This window comes from Eulemur rufifrons, chromosome 3 (assembly GCF_041146395.1).
Source record: "Eulemur rufifrons isolate Redbay chromosome 3, OSU_ERuf_1, whole genome shotgun sequence".
In the NCBI taxonomy this organism is placed as follows: domain Eukaryota; kingdom Metazoa; phylum Chordata; class Mammalia; order Primates; family Lemuridae; genus Eulemur; species Eulemur rufifrons.
The window spans coordinates 33292433-33311556 of record NC_090985.1 but is presented as its reverse complement, the minus strand read 5'-3'; the positions used below and the strand labels follow the sequence as shown (position 1 = coordinate 33311556).

General features: G+C 49.4%; 1 protein-coding gene across 1 annotated transcript in view; it reads left to right on the top strand.

Moving 5' to 3' along the window:
- Nucleotides 1-19124, top strand: part of TG (thyroglobulin) — a 243690-nt gene that overhangs the window by 30519 nt on the left and 194047 nt on the right. Inside the window, exons 16-21 of the mRNA XM_069465395.1 lie at nucleotides 513-713; nucleotides 5018-5230; nucleotides 6497-6651; nucleotides 8381-8537; nucleotides 9913-10137; nucleotides 16923-17072. Of these exons, the coding sequence (XP_069321496.1) occupies nucleotides 513-713; nucleotides 5018-5230; nucleotides 6497-6651; nucleotides 8381-8537; nucleotides 9913-10137; nucleotides 16923-17072 (1101 nt within the window). The remainder of the gene's footprint in view (nucleotides 1-512; nucleotides 714-5017; nucleotides 5231-6496; nucleotides 6652-8380; nucleotides 8538-9912; nucleotides 10138-16922; nucleotides 17073-19124) is intronic.

The following is a 19124-nucleotide window of genomic DNA, read 5'->3' as shown; positions in this document are numbered from 1 at the left end:
GCTTCTCCATTGCTCACGCTGCACCATCTGGTTGTATAATACATTCTGGTCAGACACTGGAAGATGGTGGATTCTCCTTCCACCTGGGGCCATCACACATTCTGGCTCTGCCACCTGCAGTGTGTCCATCCATCTCCTCCCACCCCCTACCTGGCTGATCCCTGCTTGGACCATGTGTCAGTCCCTCCAGGAAGCCTCCCCTGGCTCGTCTCTTGCATTGCTGAGCTCAGTGTTTCAGGGTCTCCACATGGTTCCTGAATGACACTGCTGTCACCCTTATTTCACTGAACTGTACCTGCTCATCCCTTTCAGACTCCTGGCAGTGGTGGGGGAGAGAGCACAGAGCTGAGAATGCATTGTCTTTGCCCTGCTGAAGCCCAGCATCCCAGTCGGGGGGCCGCCCCAGACCCCAGAAGACCCTGCAGGCGGGTTGGCCGTGGGTGGCAGGAGGACAATTGCACTGGAACAGGGAGTAGGAGCTGGGTATCCAACTGGCTTGTCTCTGTGTCAAGGCCCAGGCCTCTGTGACGTGCTCAAGAGTGGAGTCATCTCCAGGAGAGTCGGCCTTGGCTTCATCCCAGCCTGCGGGACAAAGGATGGGGGCTTTTCCCCCATGCAATGTGACCCGGCCCAGGGCAGCTGCTGGTGTGTCATGGCTAGCGGAGAGGAGGTGCCCGGGACCCGTGTGACTGGGAGCCAGCCCGCCTGCGAGAGTAAGTCATGACCCCCTGGAGGGATCATGGGGCTAGCATATCTCTTCCTTTTCCCAGACTGAGTGGGGTTCCAAGGAAGCAGGGACATTGGGGGTTGCAGGGGAGACAGGAGGTGCAGGAAGGATCTAGTTGCAGTTGACGCCCATGATATTGAAATTTACGTCTACTTCCTAAAGATGCCCAGACCAGGGGCTGAAATCAGAAGGAGCACGGCCAGGGATTCTCCAGACCTGGCACCTCAGGCAGCTGGGCGCTGGCCTGCTAAGGGCTCTGGGTCTGGCTCTCTGTCCCCGAATGGGGAGAAGCAGCCTGACTGTGGGTCTCCGCGTGATGGTCCATCCCTGCTGGGTGCTCCAGGAATCTGTGTTGACTTGTTTATTTTCATTTCTAGTTTAAAAATGTGTGTGGATATAAAATATTGAAATACACATCATATGGATATATGTTAGAATATTAAACCGTGTTATTAAATATGAAAAATTATTTAATTATGAATTACTTGCCTTTTATTAGTATTTCTCCAATGTATTCAAGTCATGGGACATTACAGTCATTTTAAAATTTATTTGAGCAGGTAGGTTAGACTATCTGTGATTTCATTTCAGGACAGGAAATGGAGACATTACAAAATATTTATTATAAATTGGGGTGGGAGTTCCGGCAGGGTTGAGACATACTGTGCTGAATGATTCTGATTTTACTACAGTTGCCTTTCTTTTGATGTCGTTATTGCTTTATTTTATTTTTTTATTTTCCAATCTCTAAGCAACATTTTAGAACTGCAGAGAAAATTAATTAGGTCTGGTGATACTTCTGGTTGACATGTGTGAAGAGATGGGAGGAATCTGCAGGGCGCGTAGTAGGTGCTTGATGGCTGTCTGTGAGTGGAGCTGCCTGCCCTGTGCTTCTGAGATGGGGAGAGAAGTGAAGGCTCTGCCCTAAGTCAGACATGATCAACACTCAACCTCCAGGTCACCTAGGAGTGGTCTGCACCGAGACCCAGGTGCAGGCCAATGTGTGGAACAGGTCTGGAGCACAGCTCCTTTGGGGTTTGGGGAGGCTCTACATGGCTTGGCCCTGCAGGAGTCCATGGTAATAGCTCACACATGCAGAGATTTACCTGCTAAAAGGTGCTTTGTATTCCCTTATCCCATTTTTGCCTTCCAACGATACAGGTAAATAGATAGAGCTCTCTTATCTCTCCATTTTACAGATGGCAAAATTGAGGCTCAGAGAGGTTTATAAATACGTCCAAGGTCACACAGCTATCAAGTGGATCAGCCAGGGTTTAACCCAGCGTCCTGCTGACTCAGGGTCAGTGGCCTGTGTTGTGCAGCTGTGAGGGCTTTAGAAGAAGACAGAAGGCAGGCTCAGGAAGATTTTCACACAGCTTTCTTGAATAAAGAAAGAAAGGATAAATATGCCCAAAAGAGCTTAGCCCTCCGCTCCTTACAACTGCGCAGGCTTCCTTAATTTGCTGCGTATTTTCGAGGCTGTAGAGCTAACATTTACCCAGGCTTAGCCATGGGGCGATGGCTGGGCAGGTGCTTGCCTGCTCCCCTGGACCCCACTGGCCTGTGGGACCAGGCTGGACAGTTCTTGCTGGGCATGACAAGCCCTCCCTGGGTGGGCCCACTGTGGGTGTTTGGTTAATTTTAGCTTCTGTGCTTCTTCCTTTCTCCTTAGCCCCTCTTCCCCGGCCGTGGGGGCCAGGTGATTCACACCACAGCCAGTGAGTCACTTGATTTCAGGGAAATTGGGGAAGAAGGTCTTGGGGAAGCAAAGCAGGTCTGCTGGGGAGGTCAGGGGCACCAGCAAGAGACGTGTCAATGTCCTGGCGATGGTGGTGACGGCAGGAGGAAAGCCCCCTCCCAGCCTAGTCAGAAAAGCCGCAGGTGCAGATCCTTCCCATGAGGTGAGAGGGGAAACCATATTTGTTGAGATCTGGGGGCTCACACATCACTCACCAACACCTCGCTTTTTACTCATATACACATGTCCCCCTGGTGGGGGTCAGGGACTCTGGGGAGAGAGTGACAAGATTCACATCCTGGCTTGCTGCTTACTAGCTCTCTGACCACAGGCATTCGCCCTCTGTGTGCCTCAGCACTGGTGTCTGTAAACAGGGATGACGGGACCTAGCCCACAGGGTCGCGGGGAACATTAAATGAATTGCTAGTAGCCTGTAATCCCAGCACTTTGGGAGGCTGGGGCAGGAGGATCACTTGAGCCCAGGAGTTTGAGAGCTATGATTGTGCCACTGCACTCCAGCCTGGGTGACAGAGTGAGACCCTGTCTCTAAGAAAAAAATGAATTGATATTAGTAAAGCTCTTAACAGTATACCTGGCACATACTAAGTGTCACATAAGGAGTTTTTAAATAAATACTCCTGCTAGGAATAGGCCTTATTGCTATCCTCTTCATTTTATGAGTGGGGAAACTGAGTCACAGGCAAATTAATGAACTTGCCTAGGCCACTCGACTAGTAAATGACAGAGCCAGGATTCACAGCCCCAGAGCCCACACACTTGGCACTTGTTAAGAGCCAACTCGATAAGCCCACTGCAATCACAATGCAGAATCTTGGCCAGAGGCCGTTGTTTTTATTAAAAAGAAGCCCAAACTGTACAAAAGTAATTCTTGTAACCAAAATGTTTGTATTCCTGTAATATTCTGAAATTAAAAAAATAAAGGAAATTATTTGACATCCTTCCCCCCACTGGGGGGAAAAAAAAAAAGCCAAGTTTGAGCCCTGGAGATCAAAATAGATCATTCTTCATCTTTGAGGCCCCTGAATACCCTCCTATCACACAGAGATTGCAGTTTGTTTTTTTTTTTTTTTGAGACAGAGTCTCACTCTGTTGCCCAGGCTAGAGTGCTGTGGTGTCAACCTAGCTCACAGCAACCTCAAACTCCTGGGCTCAAGCAATCCTTCTGCCTCAGCCTCCTGAGTAGCTGGGACTACAGGCATGCGCCACCATGCCCGGCTGATTTTTTCTATATATATTTTTAGTTGTCCAGATAATTTCTTTCTACTTTTTTAGTAGAGACGGGGTCTCGCTCTTGCTCAAGCTGGTCTCGAACTCTTGACCTCGAGCGATCCACCCGCCTCGGCCTCCCAGAGTGCTAGGATTACAGGTGTGAGCCACCATGCCCGGCCAGAGATTACAGGTTTAAAAGCCAGATATTACTGGTCACAAGGCTGTGTCCAAGAGTCTGATAATTAACTAAATCCCTAATCAGATGTGAATTGTCACACTGAATGTGTTTGCTCATTAATTTACTCGTTCACCCACTTATTTAACTCACATTCATGTAGCTGTGGCTGGATCAGCATGGTGCCTTGGCCTGGGTGAACAGAGGAAAGGTGCCCTCCTTCGCCCTGCTCTCGACCCAGTGGGGAGACCAATGTGCAGATGGTTAGAGTTTCGAATGATGAATAAGGTGGAGGTCTATACCGGGAGTCTGGGGATCCAGAGGACGGGACTGAAGTCTGCCAGAGGGAACCACAGAAGGTGTTAGAAAACTGAATGTGTTGAGCTGCTATTTGAGGGTCAAAAAGGAATCTTCTAGACAGATAAGCAGGCAGAGGGAAGGGCATAGGGGTGTGTTCAGGGGAGGATGGGAGTGGAGAGAGGGAGGCAGGTCAGCAGGAACACCGGGGAATTGAGAGCCGCTGTCTGGCTTCTGTGTAATTTCTCTGCCAGCAGCAGGGACTGGGTGGGACGGGCAGCAGAAAGGCAGGGGTGAGGCCCAGATACAGGGGCCTGGCAAAGAGGCTGTGCTAGCAGTCTAGGCAGAAGATGGGGGGCGTCTAACTGAGAGAAGAGACAGTGAGAGTAAAGAAATGGTGTGAAGGTGTGAGCCACAGCAGGGGCGGAGGAGACGGGGCCCTGCAGGAAGGCCGCCAGGCTGCTGGCCTGGGTCGGCTGCGTGGCTGGAGGTGCCGCCCCTTGGGCTGGGGACACTGAAGCAGGAGTGGGCAGCAGCTGCTGTGTCCAGACTTGCACGGTTGGCTTTGAGGTGGAGAGACTGGGTGGTAATTGGATTAAGAGATGGGAAGGAGCTTCAGTGCCTGAGCTGGAGATGAAGCTACGAGAAGCATCCGTGCCTAGTGGCCTGTTCAAACTAAGGGAGCATGAGCTGTCCAAGCAGAGGGACGGGCATAGCTGAGAGCACAGCGTGCTGGAGAAGGGGAGGGGAGGAGGGCTCGGTGTGACTGAGAAGGGGACACCCACAGGTGGGCGCGCTCGGTCCTCCTGAGGCCAGGCACGTAACCACCGCGGCTCTGCTTTCCTCCTAGGCCCGCAGTGCCTGCTGCCGTTCAACATGTTAGAGGTGGCTGGCGGAGCGCTCCTGTGTGAGACAGCCTCGGGCCCAGGGGGGGCCACTGTCCAGCAGTGCCAGCTGCTGTGCCGCTGGGGCTACCAGAGTGTGTTCCCGCAAGGGCCGCTGGTGTGCAACCTGGAGAGCGGACGCTGGGAGTCACCGCCACCTCAGCCACGGGCGTGCCAGCGTGAGTGGCCTTGGGAAGTCTGTCCTGCACCCCAATCCTTCCCAGGGCTGGGGCTGAGACCAGGGTGTGGATGCAAGACTGCCTCATTCCCCACCCAAACACAGCACTTTCGTGGTCAGCCAGGTGGCACCAAGAGAGGAGAGAGGGCCCTGTGGAGCATTTTCTTCCAAAGGAGCAGGTGTGCTTCATAGACCCCTGGAGTTAGGCTTTATTTGTGCCTTCTCTGGAACCATCTGCTCCTTGGGAGAATTGCCATCACTCCAGTTCTCCTGGGATGTCTTGGATGAAGGACGAATACTTGGCAGGTAGGTGCTCTGACAGCCGTGCTGGTGACTACAGTGTTGGCATGCTCAGCACTGCTTATCCGGCCTCTGAGAGTCACTCTGCCCCACCAGCCTCTGCCAGACCACACGGACCTCCAGGGCTAATGCCTGGTAGAGCAGGGGCCCTGGGCCCTGCTCCCGGTGGGGCAACAGTTCTGATGGCTGAGGCCTATGCTCTATGTAAACATCAGCCCTGTCCCAGTGCTCTATGCAGAGCTCCTTTCTCCTGCCCACACTGAACCCACCTGACACACACGCAAGCACATGGACATGGCCGGGTGGCAGCACCAGGCTCTGTGCCACAGCCAGACAGGTCAGGGCAGACAGCTGGGACCTACCACTTGGTCCACCCAGTGCAATGGGAGAGGCATCTGGGAGAGAAACCAAGATCCTGGGACTGACTGTCACAGGCTCAGGGTGGCTGCCAGAGGGTCAAGGATGGTATTTGTTGCAAAGCACTCTGGGATATAGAGGGTTTCCCATCCAGGGTGACCTAAGCTGAAATCAAGTGTGGGTCTTGAGCTCCTCAAGTTGAATGCAGATTGCTGTTTAAGACTGTGCACTGAACAACCTTAGAGGATGCCATTCCTATCGTCTATGGTGTCTATTCTTAACCTGAAAAACCATGTAATGTGGCTGGGTCTGTGTGCAAGATACTTTGGAAAATTGTCCAAGAAGAATGTCCAGGACCCCAAAATGTAAAGCATTGTGGTTTAGAGGCAGAGGCAGGACTGAGCGTGGTGTGAGGATGATAAGTAATTTCGGAGACCAGCCACCATGTTAGGAAGTATTTAGATTCTGAAGATGATAATGCAAAATGGTGGTGCTTGCGTTCTTCACACTAAAAAAGGAAAGGTTATCTTTGCAGAGGAAAACCCAAACAAAGAAAAGAATTCCACAGGTCTGTCACCTCTGTCTGCTGACCACTGGTGCTTGCCTGCAGGACCCCAGCTGTGGCAGACCATCCAGACCCAAGGGTACTTCCAGCTGCAGCTCCCGCCAGGCAAGATGTGCAGTGCTGACTACGCGGGCCTGCTACAGGCTTTCCAGGTCTTCATATTAGATGAGCTGACGGCCCGTGGCTTCTGCCAGATCCAGGTACACACTTGGCCTTCCCCACCATGAAGGCTTGGACTGAGCTCAGCGCCACCATATCGGTGACCTGGGCCGTTGCCCACCTTGCCGAGCCTCACATCAATCATCTGTGAAATTGGGGGTCACGTGGAGTGAGATAACACACAGATCCAAGCTTTTGCTCCTTACACTCTGCCAAGAGGTTAAGATCGAAGGTTCTGAGGTTAACAGGGGTTCAAATCCCGGCTTCTCCACTATTGGCTGTGGGATCTTAGGCAGTTCCTTAGCTTCTCTGAGGCAAATTTTCCATCTTTAATGTGGGGTAATGACAATCTTGACTCCGTAGATTTATTTCAGAGATTAAACCAGCTAATATTCTTAAGGCATTTCACACAGGGCCTCACTAACAGAACATGTTCAAAAATTGTGCCACATTACCTTCTAAGAATACTAAGTGCCTGGTACATAGCAGGTGATCATTAAATGAAAACTATGTGAATACCTACATCCACTTACTATCACTGGCGTGTAGCACAGGGCACCGCACGTAGTAAGGGCTGGGTGCTGGGCTGTTGGAGTGAATGACATCCTGAACCTCAGGCTGTGCCCGTGTTGCTGTCCAGGGCCAACTGTCAGAGCACTGTCTGTATCCCAAAGAAGATGGTTGAAGCCGCTATGCTGAGGGCTGAGGGCCAGGGCCATGTTGACTCCAAGTTGTGGGTTGGGGACAGACACCTTCACTTTCCTTCCAGAACCTTCTGTTCACCCTCTAGACATCTAAGCTTTTGATAAACTAACTTGTCCTTGGGCTTTATATAGATTCTCTTGTGATGTTATCTTTTGCTATGGTCTGAATGTGTGACCCTGAAATTCATATGTTGAATCCCCCAAGGTGGTGGTGTTGGAAGGTGGGGGTTTTGGGAGGTGATTAGGTCATGAGGGTAGAGCCCTCATGAATGAAATTAGTGCCTTTATTTAAAAACATCCCCCCAGAGAGATTCATGCCCTTTCCACCATGTGAGGATACATGAGAAGATGGCCATCTATGAAGAAGTCCTCACCAGACACCAAATCTGCCAGCAAGTTGGTCTAGGGCTTCCCAGCCTCCAGAACTGTGTATAAGCAACCCAGTCCATGGCATTTCATTGTAACAGCCCAAGTACACTAAGACATCATTGGAAAGAAGACGATGTGAAGAGGGAAAGATGAAGCTTGTGTTGTACCCTGGACCTGTGCCTGGCACTGTCCTCAGGCTAACAGGCCTCACAACCGTCCATCTTCCCACCCTGCCCCGAAGAGCCTGCAGCCCTTCCATTCACAGATGTCCAGCAGGCATACCTCAGCTGCACTCAGGCTGGGAGGAGAGACCAGGCCATGTAGCCAAAATGGGGGAGCCAGAGGATGCTACAGGGGTTCAGAGATGTCCTGTTTGATGTATGTGTGGTGAGGGTGTTTGCAGAGTCGGCAGAAGTTGTTTCACCAATGAAACACAAAATTAGGAGTGCATGGCCTTCCACGCACAGAGCTCTGTTCTTCCTCTGCTTGGGCCTCTGCATGCTGTGCAGCCAGGGCAGGGTATTTAATGTTTCAGAACCTCCTTTACCTCAGGTGAGGAAAAGGGGGGTCCCATTGCCTCACCCCCTGAGGTGATGAGGATTGAAGGAAGTAGCATGAGGTTTTGGCTCCTGGTGTAGGCCCAACACAACTCTTTCTACTCTGTGTTCTTGAACTGACAGTGTCTGTCTCCATGTAGGTGAAGACTTTTGGCACCCTGCTTTCCATTCCTGTCTGCGACGACTCCTCCGTGCAGGTGGAATGTGTGACCGGGGAGCGTTTAGGAGTGAATGTCACATGGAAATCACAGCTTGAGGACAGCCCAGGGGCCTCTATTCCTGATTTGCATGACATTGGTATGTTTATCTGCAGCACTGCCTTGGAGAAGCTATGCCGCCTCTCTGAGTCTCAGTTTCCCCATCTGTCAAATAGAGCTAGCGGAGCCCAGGGTGTCTTCCTGTGAAGATCAGGGGGCAGCTAAGTACTTAAAAATATATAAAAAGTAATAGAGCTCTAGTGAATAGCGTCCCAGAGTTAAATAGTATCCATAGCAAAGAGCCTGATTGTGCTTTTGTGAACATCTTCTAATGCTTCTCTTGATTTTCTGTGTACAGAGAGCGTGAAGCGAGAGCAGGGTAGGGTGAGGGAGTCTTCATCGGTTGATAATTTATGTCTCACCCACTTCAGTTATAAAACATCTCAGACCACTTACACTATTTAAAACAGGGCAGTTATGATGTGGATGAATCAAGAGCGGAGAAAAATCTGGGAGGAGCAGATTGGATTTTATGGTAGCTATGTGAGCATTCACTGTGTTCAGTTCTGAACTTTCTGGTAGGGCAAGAAATAATCCATATATTTCGGACAGGGGAACAGGAGGCATCTCCACTCTGGCTTCTACCACTCAGTGGTCAAACCCCGAGGGGTCAGGACTGACTGGAGCTCTCCCTGTCTTCTGTGAGGAGGAATTTCTGGAAAACATTTCCAGGAAGGAGACTATATCTCTGTCATTCTCTGTCCCTTAGGGCAATAGCCTGTGTGAAAATACCACCCCCATCAATTATGAATTAGGGGTCCCCTTCCTTCTTCCTCCAGAGGGAGTCCGGATAAATTGGGTATGTTTGGAGCTGCCAAAGTGTGGGATGCTCACTGCTGGCTTTGGTGGAGAGACGGTGACAGTGATGACTGTGGTTTCAGGCCTGGGCTGGCTTTACCGGAGCCTGCTGTAGCGTGAGTGTCTGCTGCGTGCAGGGGCCTGCCCAGCCCCCTACGCAGCGCTCCTCTGCTTCCTTCATAGGAAACACTCACGGTGCCACAGCCGAGGCTTCTCTCTTTTGGCTGAGCACCAGAAGGCCGTGTTGCCTCCTCAAGTCCTTGCCTTCCCTTGAGTGGCCCCTTCACACACATTCTCTCCTGGCATCCTCACCCACTGCAAGAGAGGCATTCCTGGCCCATTTTTCAGGGGGAAAAACTGAGGCTCAGAGGTGTTCAGTGCCTTGTAAAAGGGTGAAGTGGATGAGGGTCTGGACAGGGCACCTTAGCTTAGTGACTGAAGACATGATCTCCGGTACCAACGTGGGTTGTGTTGGTGCCACAGCAATGACAGGAGCCAGGAGATCATGCCCATGTCTTCTTTCAGCCAGGACATTCTAGGCAGCACTGCCCTCTTGACTCTCCCTGACTCTTACAGAGAGCAATGAGGTGACCTCTGCCTTACCCTGTGTCTTACAGAGAGGACCTTAGTGGGCAAGGATCTCCTGGGGCGCTTCGCAGATCTGATCCAAAGCGGCAAGTTCCAGCTGCATCTGGATTCCAAGACTTTCCTCGCAGACACCTCCATCCGCTTCCTCCAAGGAGACGGCTTTGGCACCTCTCCCAGGACATGGCGTGGGTGCCTGGAAGGATTCCACCGAGTCTTGGCTACCAGCAAGGCCAGTCAGGACCCACTGGGGTGTGGTAGGTTCACCCCCTCTTCTCTGGACTGCTCTCATGGAGCCACGTGAGGCTTAGGAAAAGACCCCCGGAGCTCTGGAGAGAGTTGGTTGAGAAGCATGCATTTATTTAGTCCACAGTTTTCAATCATCCAGGATGCATGGGCATCTGGTATCATCCACTAGACGGCACACAGAAGGAGGGATCTGGTATTTTAAGTTACCGTTTCTACTAGTTCTCGGCAAGCTTGAACCCTAGAGCCTGGGCTGCACTGTATTTGTGAAGATGGCTGATGCCCACCCTATATCCGGGGTGGACATTTCTTAGTCTGGTTATGGCAATATGCACAGTCTCCAAATGGCCATTTATCAGCCCAAGACTTTACAACTCCGGGAAAGCGATCCTAGTGGAGGCCATTGGGTTGCCCTTGCCTTTGCCCGTGAGTAGCTTTGGAGGCCACTTCCACTGGAATGCAGCTGCACACTCCTTTCATGGAAACTATTAATTTCCTGTTGCTACCATAACAAATTACTACAAATTTTGTGGCCTTAAAACAACATAGATTTATTACCTTACAGTCATATAGGTTTAAATTCCAATACGGGTGTTACTGGGCTAAAACCGAGGTGAGGTGTCGGCAGGCCTTCAGGGGAAATCTGTCTCATTGCCTTTTCCAGTTGCTAGAGGTTGCTCACATTTCTTGGCTGGTGGCTTCCTTCCTTCATTGCCAAAGCCAGCAGTGTTGCAGCTCTCTGACCCTCTTCCCTGGTCACATCTCCTCTGACTGACTTTCACTTCTAAGGACCTTTTAATTACACACAGCTGCACAATCAAGGCTACTGCCCCTACTTTAAGGTCAGCTGATTACAGACCTTAATTCTGTCTGCAACCTTAATTTCCCTTTGCCATGTAACCTAACATATTCACAGGTTCTGAGAATCAGGACCTGGGCATCTTTGGGGGGCCATCATAATGTCCACTGCTGACGATTCAAGGGTCTCATGATGAGGAGTCTTCCTCCCAGGTGGAGTGAGACAGGAAGTCATTTTTTTTGAGCTGAAGAGAGAGTAGATGTTTCTCAAGTTTTTTTTTTTTTTTTCCCCATTATTTATATTGGTTGCAACACAAAAGCTACATGGCCTTTCCTTTTCTGAAGTCCATGCCAAATTCTAAACTCCACACTGGATTTAAGATGCAGCTAAATCCCAACACAGAAAACAGAAACACAACCACTTTCTACTAATATTTGCAGAGGATTTTGCAGTTTACAATGCACTTTTACAAACATTTGACTCTCACAGTAGCCCCTGGCAGCCGGTCATTTCCTCATTTAACAGATGGAGAAGCCGAGGCTCTGATGAAACGAGCCTGTGCACCTGGCGTGCCCAGAGCAGGCTGACAAGGGGAGGGACTCAGCTCCCCGGACTATCCGTGGGCGAGCCACCTTCTGGGACCAGAACCCATGATCTTTCTTTCCCCCACACCAGAGCAGCCCCAAACAAGAGGACAAGACATGGGATTAGGAGTGGATGGTGCCACCTGCTAGAGTGGGTGAAACAGGGTGGCAGAGAGGGAGAGTCACACAGAGAACACCTGGCACCTTGTTCTCGGACTTTATCGTGAACAGATTCCGTACTAATAGGGGTGTGTCTGTGTGTATGTGTACGTGTGTGTATATGGGTGTGTGGTGTGTATGTGTGTGCACACATGTGTATGTTGTGTGTGTGTTGGGGGTGGGGGCTGCAGGAGCCTGCTTTTATAGCCACCCCAGGTGGTGTAACAGGGAGTATGGAAATTGCAGCAGGAGGCTCCTCTGGAGCAGGGGGCTGAGAGGGGAAGGCAGGAGGTAGGGGTGGAGGGCAGGGCAGAGCGCCTGTGCCGACTTTGAGCCGGTAAGGAAGTCCTGTCGCCTCTCGGGAGTCCTCCTTCTCCCCCACCCCACAGAGGTAAAGTAAAGGGGCTGTCCTGGCAATGTGTTCCCACAGTTCCTTCTAGGGAATCAGTTATCAGTTCCTGTCATTCGGGAGATGGGAGGGTAAACTTAGCTGGCTTTCTCTGAAGGGGAACCCTGCGTGTGTGAAGGACTAGGGCCTGGCATCAGGGGGCAGGGGCTTCCGAGTGCCCCTGAGGGAGCCACAGGGCAGGGGGTGGTCCTGGGAAGGGACTGAAGGGGAGACCTCGCACAGGACACACTGCTGTAGAGCAGGAGTCGGCAAACTTCTGTAAAGGGCCAGATGGCAGACACTTTAGACTTTTCGGGCCATACGGTCTTGGACTCAATGACTCAACTCAGCCATTGTGGGAGAAACATGCAGCTGTGTTCCAATAAAACTTTATTTACCAGAAGGCGAGCTGAATTTGCCTCACAGTTGCAGTTGGCCAATCCTGGCTCTAGATAAACCTACATTCTGTTTTTCAACTGATTAAGGCTTTTACTGACTCATAAGCACCTGTCAATCATACCACTCAGCCCTGCCCTCTTACCCCAGATGGTTAGAAAGGTCCAGAATGGAAATCACAAAACTGTACTAAGAGCCTTGGCTTTTCTCAGTATTAATTATGTTAATAATATCTGTCCCTTATTGAGTTTCTGATATATGCAGGCCTTACTAGCATTTCTCTGTCCAGACAGACAAGTATTGTTAATTCCATGTCATGCGTGAGGAAACCAGGGCATACCGTGCTATATAGCGTTAGGAAACTGGTCTTTGATGCCAGGCAGACCTGGGCTGAGTCCTGGCTCTCCCACTTTCTCATTGTGGGATCCCAGGAAAGTCCCTGATTCCCACTGGGCATAATCTGAACAGTAGGGATAGTAACACCTATTTCATCAGGTTGTGGTTTGGGTAGCATGAGATAACTGACGCAAAGCACAGCACTTGGCACGTAGCGAACTCTTGATGAATGGTTTTGCTGTTAAAATTGGCAGTACTGAGATCTACACTCAGCTCTCTCTGCCCCCAGACCCTTTGTTCTGTCCTCTGCATCACGTCTCCCTTCTCAACATGTCTCCCTTATCAACAAGGGGGTTCTTAGTGAAATCACACTCTCTGGTTCTTTTATCTATTCTTATTGGCTCTTTTCCTTCTAAAGCACATCTGGGGCACAGCTGTGACATTACAAGGCAGAGCATTGTCCTGTGGCAATGAGCCAGGGTTTCTCTGTGTCATCTCACGGGGGCTAGACTAGATGGCTCCCTAGGGAGGCAGTGACTCAGGGGACTGGTTGGAAGATCCATTCCCTGTGACTCACGTAGGCACAGCAGCCTGGACCCAGGGACCTGGATGCTGCCTGGGAGTGGAGGCCTTGTTTGCAGCTCTGATGAGGTCTGTTTTGTTCACCCTCTTGCCTCAAGGCCAGCCACGTGGCTGCCCCTTGTAATCGCCTGCTGGCCGCCTTCATGACAGATGAGTTCATTAAGGAGGATCCTAGAGAAATTGTCTGGATTTTCCGTTTTTTATTCAGGATGACATTAACTTTTATTCATTCACTATAAATTCTTATAATAGAGCTAGTTCCCTTTGGATTTTTTTCTGAAGTAATATGTCATGTCTTGTTTCCTTGTTCTCTCCCTCCCTCCCTTCCTTTTTTCCTTTTTTGTTTCTTCCTTTTTTCCTCCTTTCCTTCCTCCCACTCATCCATCCATCCATCCATCCATCCAAGCTTTCAAAATATAATTACTTATGAAACACCCTGTTCATGCTCATGAAAGCTCTACTTTGAAGGAACTAACAACTCACTGTCTAGTTGGAGAGCGGTAGGTGACTAGACAGCTGGAATACCGTGTGAGGAAGCCACTGCACCCCAAGCAAGGCAGTCAGGGCAAGCTCACTGGGGCAGCAAATGCTGGCTCAAGTCTTGAAGGATGAGCAGGAATTACTGCTCAGACAGGACTAGGCAAGAAGTGGAGTGTGTGTGTACGTGTGTGTGTGTGTATGTGTTTACATGCGCACATCTCATGGTGGCTAGACTGGATGGCTCCCTAGGGAGGCAGTGGCTCAGGGTACCCGCTGGAAGATCCATCCCCCATGACTCACGTAGGCACAGCAGCCTGGACCCAGGGAACTGGATGCTATATGTGTGTGTGTGCATCCGTGCTGGGGTGCTAACATGTTGAAGAACATTCCAGAAATGGAGATGGGTACAGAAGCAACATGGCTTTATGGAGACAGAGCTCATGATTTCTGCAGCCAGGGAATGAGGAGTGTGGGGAGTATGGCAGGAGGTGAAATCAGAGAGACAGTTAGGGACCAGCCAGGAGAGGCTGCGGGGCACAGTGAGAGGCTTGGACTGGAGATGGGGCCCCATGGGAGAATTTTAAGATGGAGAGTGACAGGGCCAGGTGTGGGCTTGAGCTACTTCCTAAGGGGCAGAAGACAGCAGTCACTACTGGGGGTGTGTGGGGAGGGTTGGCAGGAGGGGTAGTATGACCCCAAAGCTTTGTGATGCTCTCAAACTCAAAAGGGCCAAATTGTCTCATTTTATGAAGGAGGGAACTGAGGCCAAAGGGGTTTTGCAAGGATTTCGAGAGAGGAATTTAATTGAGGCTAAGCACCCAGCTGTGGCAGTGGACCCAGTGGCCTTCAAAAAGAAGGATGACCATAACCCAGCTGCTGTCTCATTCTGACTTACGAAAGTGTTCTTTTGGGTGGAAAGGACTCTTGACGTCAGAGACAGAAAAGAATGGGGGGAGGAAAGAGCATGCATACTCCTTGAGTGCAGACGAGAGCCAGGAAGTGACTGGGATGGCAGCAGGAGTTAGTACCCAGCCCTCTTCTGCTACTTCATCTGCACCTCAGGCTTTGGAGATAGGGCCACTCAGCCCGGCCCAAAAGCTTTTGCTTTCCTTTAGCGATGAGTTTGGAGACCACGAATTTGAAAAACATAGTCACAGTTCTGGGGGTGAAGTGCTGGAGATAATTACCAACAACTTGACTCATAGAAGTAATGAAACTCCACTCTCTGAGGGAGGATATTAATTGCTGGGGTAGACCGAAAAATACAAGATGTGGCTCCAGTTTCTCATTTACTCAGAAATGCCAAGCACTCATGCAGGCCAGAGATAGTAGTTGCTAAATCAACACTGGCTCCATCTCAGCCCATCCCACGAGTTTGGGCTGACCTCTCCGCCAGAGGGAGGTGCTTGGATTGGTGGATGGAGCATATTCTATAATTTTACTTCCCTGCTGCCCTCGCTGAAAAGCATGCTAGGAAGTCATGCACGACTGTCCTGAGGCTCAGCGTTCCCATCTGTGAGAAATGGGGATAAAATACTAACTCTTGAGAGTGGTGTGTTAATGCACATAAAGAACACAACAGAGTGACAGGCACAGAATAAGTGTTCCTAAGAGTAGGCAAGGTTTTAACTCCCACATTTTACTATGTAAAAACTCACTTCTTCTGGTAGTTATTTGGCAAACTCATGGGAACACGACACTGAAGAAAAAAGGCTAAAAGAACCTCCTTCCGCTAACCCCTTCTCTGGGCTGTCATGGTAAGTGGTCTAGTTCATGCACTTTCCTCAGAGCAGAGCTCCTTGCACCCTAACTTAGAACTCTTATAAGAACTCTTCTTAGAGCTCTGACTCCAGTTGGTCTTCTGATTTCCCAGCCCATATCAGAGCAGGAAAATTAGGAGGAATTGGGAGGTAGAATCAGTGGAACAGAGAGCCCTGAGAATGGGTAGATTCATAGGGTAACACCAGGAAGGACAAGATGAGGGAGCCATCCGGGGTGCAAAATTTAAGGAAGGGCTCACCCCTGGGGTCATACTTGGCATTTCTGAGTTAATCGAAAGCCCAACAACCCTGGTAAGTGAGAGCCTCCCCTGTCTCCCCCTACTTCTGAGTCTGAGCAACACAATTAATGACCAACCAACGGGGAGAGGGGCCACAGGAGGTGAGCGAGATGGTGCTGAGTTGTTGGAACTTCCCTATAGAGAGGGCATCCTATTTGGACAGAATGGGTACTGAGGTTGGCTACAAAAAAGGACTTCCTCTAAGAGTAAAAATATCATTTGTTGAGCATATATGTGAATCTGGCATTATGATGTGTACTTTATGTCGGTTGTCACTACACTACAATGAGATATCCCCATTTTATAGAGGAGAAGGTAGAGCCTCAGCAAAGTCCAAAATCGTACAGGTATAGTGGTCAGTGGGACTTTATTCAATCTGTTAGATCCCAAAATTTGCACCTCCTCACCCCCCACTCTCCACCATGCCCTTAACTTTGTGAAGTGTTCCCATGGCAACCTCAGGAGAGGCTCTCATCTTTCAAAGTGTTCTCCTACTTCATGTCATGCCATTCTTCCTTTTGCAGACTAAGCTCTAGCTCAGCACCTGGCTTTGTTTGGCTTTTTCCTTTCCATTCCTTGAGTAATCCAAACTCATTCCTACCTCTGGGTTTTTGCACTTGTTGTTACCTATGCCTGGAATTCTTTTTTTCCTAGATCTTTGCCTGGGCTGAATCTCATCATTCAAGTCTCAAGCATGATCTCTCGGAGGGCCTTCCCTCACTAACATGCCCTCCTCTCCCGCTTCATTTTACCCAGAGCTGAAGTTCTTCTCTGATTCCCTCACCTCCGACAGGCATGTCAGCTCCTGGAGAGCAGAAAGCTCGCCTGCCTTCTTCACAGCTGTCCCTCTGGCTCTCAGAGCCTGGCACACAGTAGGTTCTCAATGGACACTTGTTAAATGAATGTGCTCTTGAACGGATTTTATGATTTCATGTACCTTGTGTGCTTTGGGATTGTAACTGTAAAGTGTGTGTCTTGTTCTTTAACATCATTTTTCTGCTTATGTTTTCTAGCTAAGTGTCCTGAAGGAAGCTATTCTCAAGATGAGCAATGCATTCCCTGTCCTGTGGGAGCCTACCAAGAACAGGCAGGGAGCTTGGCCTGTGTCCCGTGTCCCATGGGCAGAACCACCATTTCTGCTGGAGCTTTCAGCCAGACTCACTGTAAGTTCTGCAGGGTCCTGCTTGGAAAGAAAAGCTCTGGAGTATAATGGGACACAACGGGGTTTCTCAATCTCAGCACTACTGACATTTTGGAACAGAAAATAAATTCCTTGCTGTTGGGGGCTGTCCTGTGCATAGTAGAGTGTTTAGTAGCATCACTAACTCTTAGATGCTGGTAGCACTCCCATCCCCAAGCTGTGACAACAAAAATACATCTCCATTGTCAAGTGTCTCTTGGGTGGAAATTGGTGGTGGTGGGCAGGGGTGGATTGCCCACCACTGAGAGCTACTGGGTACACAACACTGTAATCAAAGGGGCCACTATCTGTGAATTCCTGTCCCCATCAGGCTCTGGGCCAGGCATTTTACTATGTTGTCTCATTCAATCCTCCCAACACCCCTTCAAGGTAAATGGTATTAACCAAACTTTTACAGATAAGAAGGTTAAGGCTCAAAGAAGAGAAACTTAGCCAAAGTCACTCAGCTAACTAATGACTTCACTGGCCTTTGATCTTGGTTTTTTCTGATTCTGAAACTTCCGATTTTTGTAAGTCAACTTGATCAGAATGAGAAGTGGAAGATATTTTCCACCGATAGTTATTACCCTGCGTAACTCTTATTCCCTTTCTGGCCCTAGACATTTGTCAGGATGTCAGGACTGCTTGGCTTTCCCGTATGTCACGTGATTTCACTTGTTCTACTTACTTAATAGTCACCTGGGTATTGGGGTTTTCCTAGCAAGGACGCATAACTTGCCTTACTGTACATCTTTTCATCTTGGTTTGAAATTGTGTCAACATGAGGCAAACAGTTATTGCTTAAAATCTGAGTAATTTCTAGAATTTTTAAAACAAGTGCTCAAAAGATACCAAGTCACTTTCTCTGATGAGGGCAGTTTTCTTGGTCAGGAGAGCAGCGTAATAGGACAGTAATTCCAAGAAAATAAAAGTAAGAGGAATTTTATAGTCTGGGAGTTCTGACATTCCTCCCAGAGAAGAAACAAACCCTTCATCAAGTGTGCCTGACACTTGGGCATGACCCTCAGTTTGTACACTGACTCCAGTCCTTGTGCTTTGAGATGACTTGAAGTGCTATAGAAATGCCAGAGGAGCACTTTCTTAAAAGAGAGTTGATGTGATGTACTGATCCTTGTTTATGGAGGGGATATGACAAAAAAGGCAGGGAAGAGAGGACAGAAGCTGAGGCTTGCACCGGCCAGACCAAGTTCCATCCTTGCTGTCTCCTCTTACTGGTACTGTGACCTAGGCCAAATCACCTTCCTTCTCTGAATGTCAACTCCCTTGTCTATCAGATGGAGCCAATGAGACCTCACTTACAATGTGGTTATCAAGCATGTGTCAGTTCAGGCTGCCATTACAAATTACCATAGACTTGGCGGCTTAAACAATACTCATTCATTTCTCATGGATCTGGAGGCTGGAAGTCTGAGTCAGGGTACCAGCATGATCAGTTTCTTGGTGAAGGCTCTCTTCCCGGTTGTATCTTCACATGGCCTTTGCTTGGTGCATGCACAGAGACGGAGAGAGAAAGGTCTCCTGTCTGTCTCTTTTTATAAAGTCATTAATACCATTAAGGGGACTCCACCCTCCCGACCTCATCTAAACTTAATTACCTCCCATAGGCCTCACTGCCAAATCCTATCACATTGGGGATTAGGGTTTTAACTTAGGAATTTTGGTGGGGACACAAACATTCAGTCTATAGCAAAGTGGAAACATAATGTTTAACATAAACAATAAACTTTCATCCCTCACCCCACTTTTGGAGTGAGTTTTGATTGCATTTCCATGCAGTAGTAGAGGCTGTGTTACATCATCGCCCCTCTCCCAGACACCTTTCTTGAGTAATAGAATAGATTTTGGAGAATGGTTCTCCAGGGTCAAGGTTGGAGTCTGTGCTAAGGGTCTGTTCATATCTAGGAAACTTCTCCATGACTCATTAACTACATTGTTCTACCTGTTGAATTATTTGGTCTTTGTTTTTAGGTGGAATCATATGGAAGGGAAGCACAGGGCAGGAGAATCTGCTAAG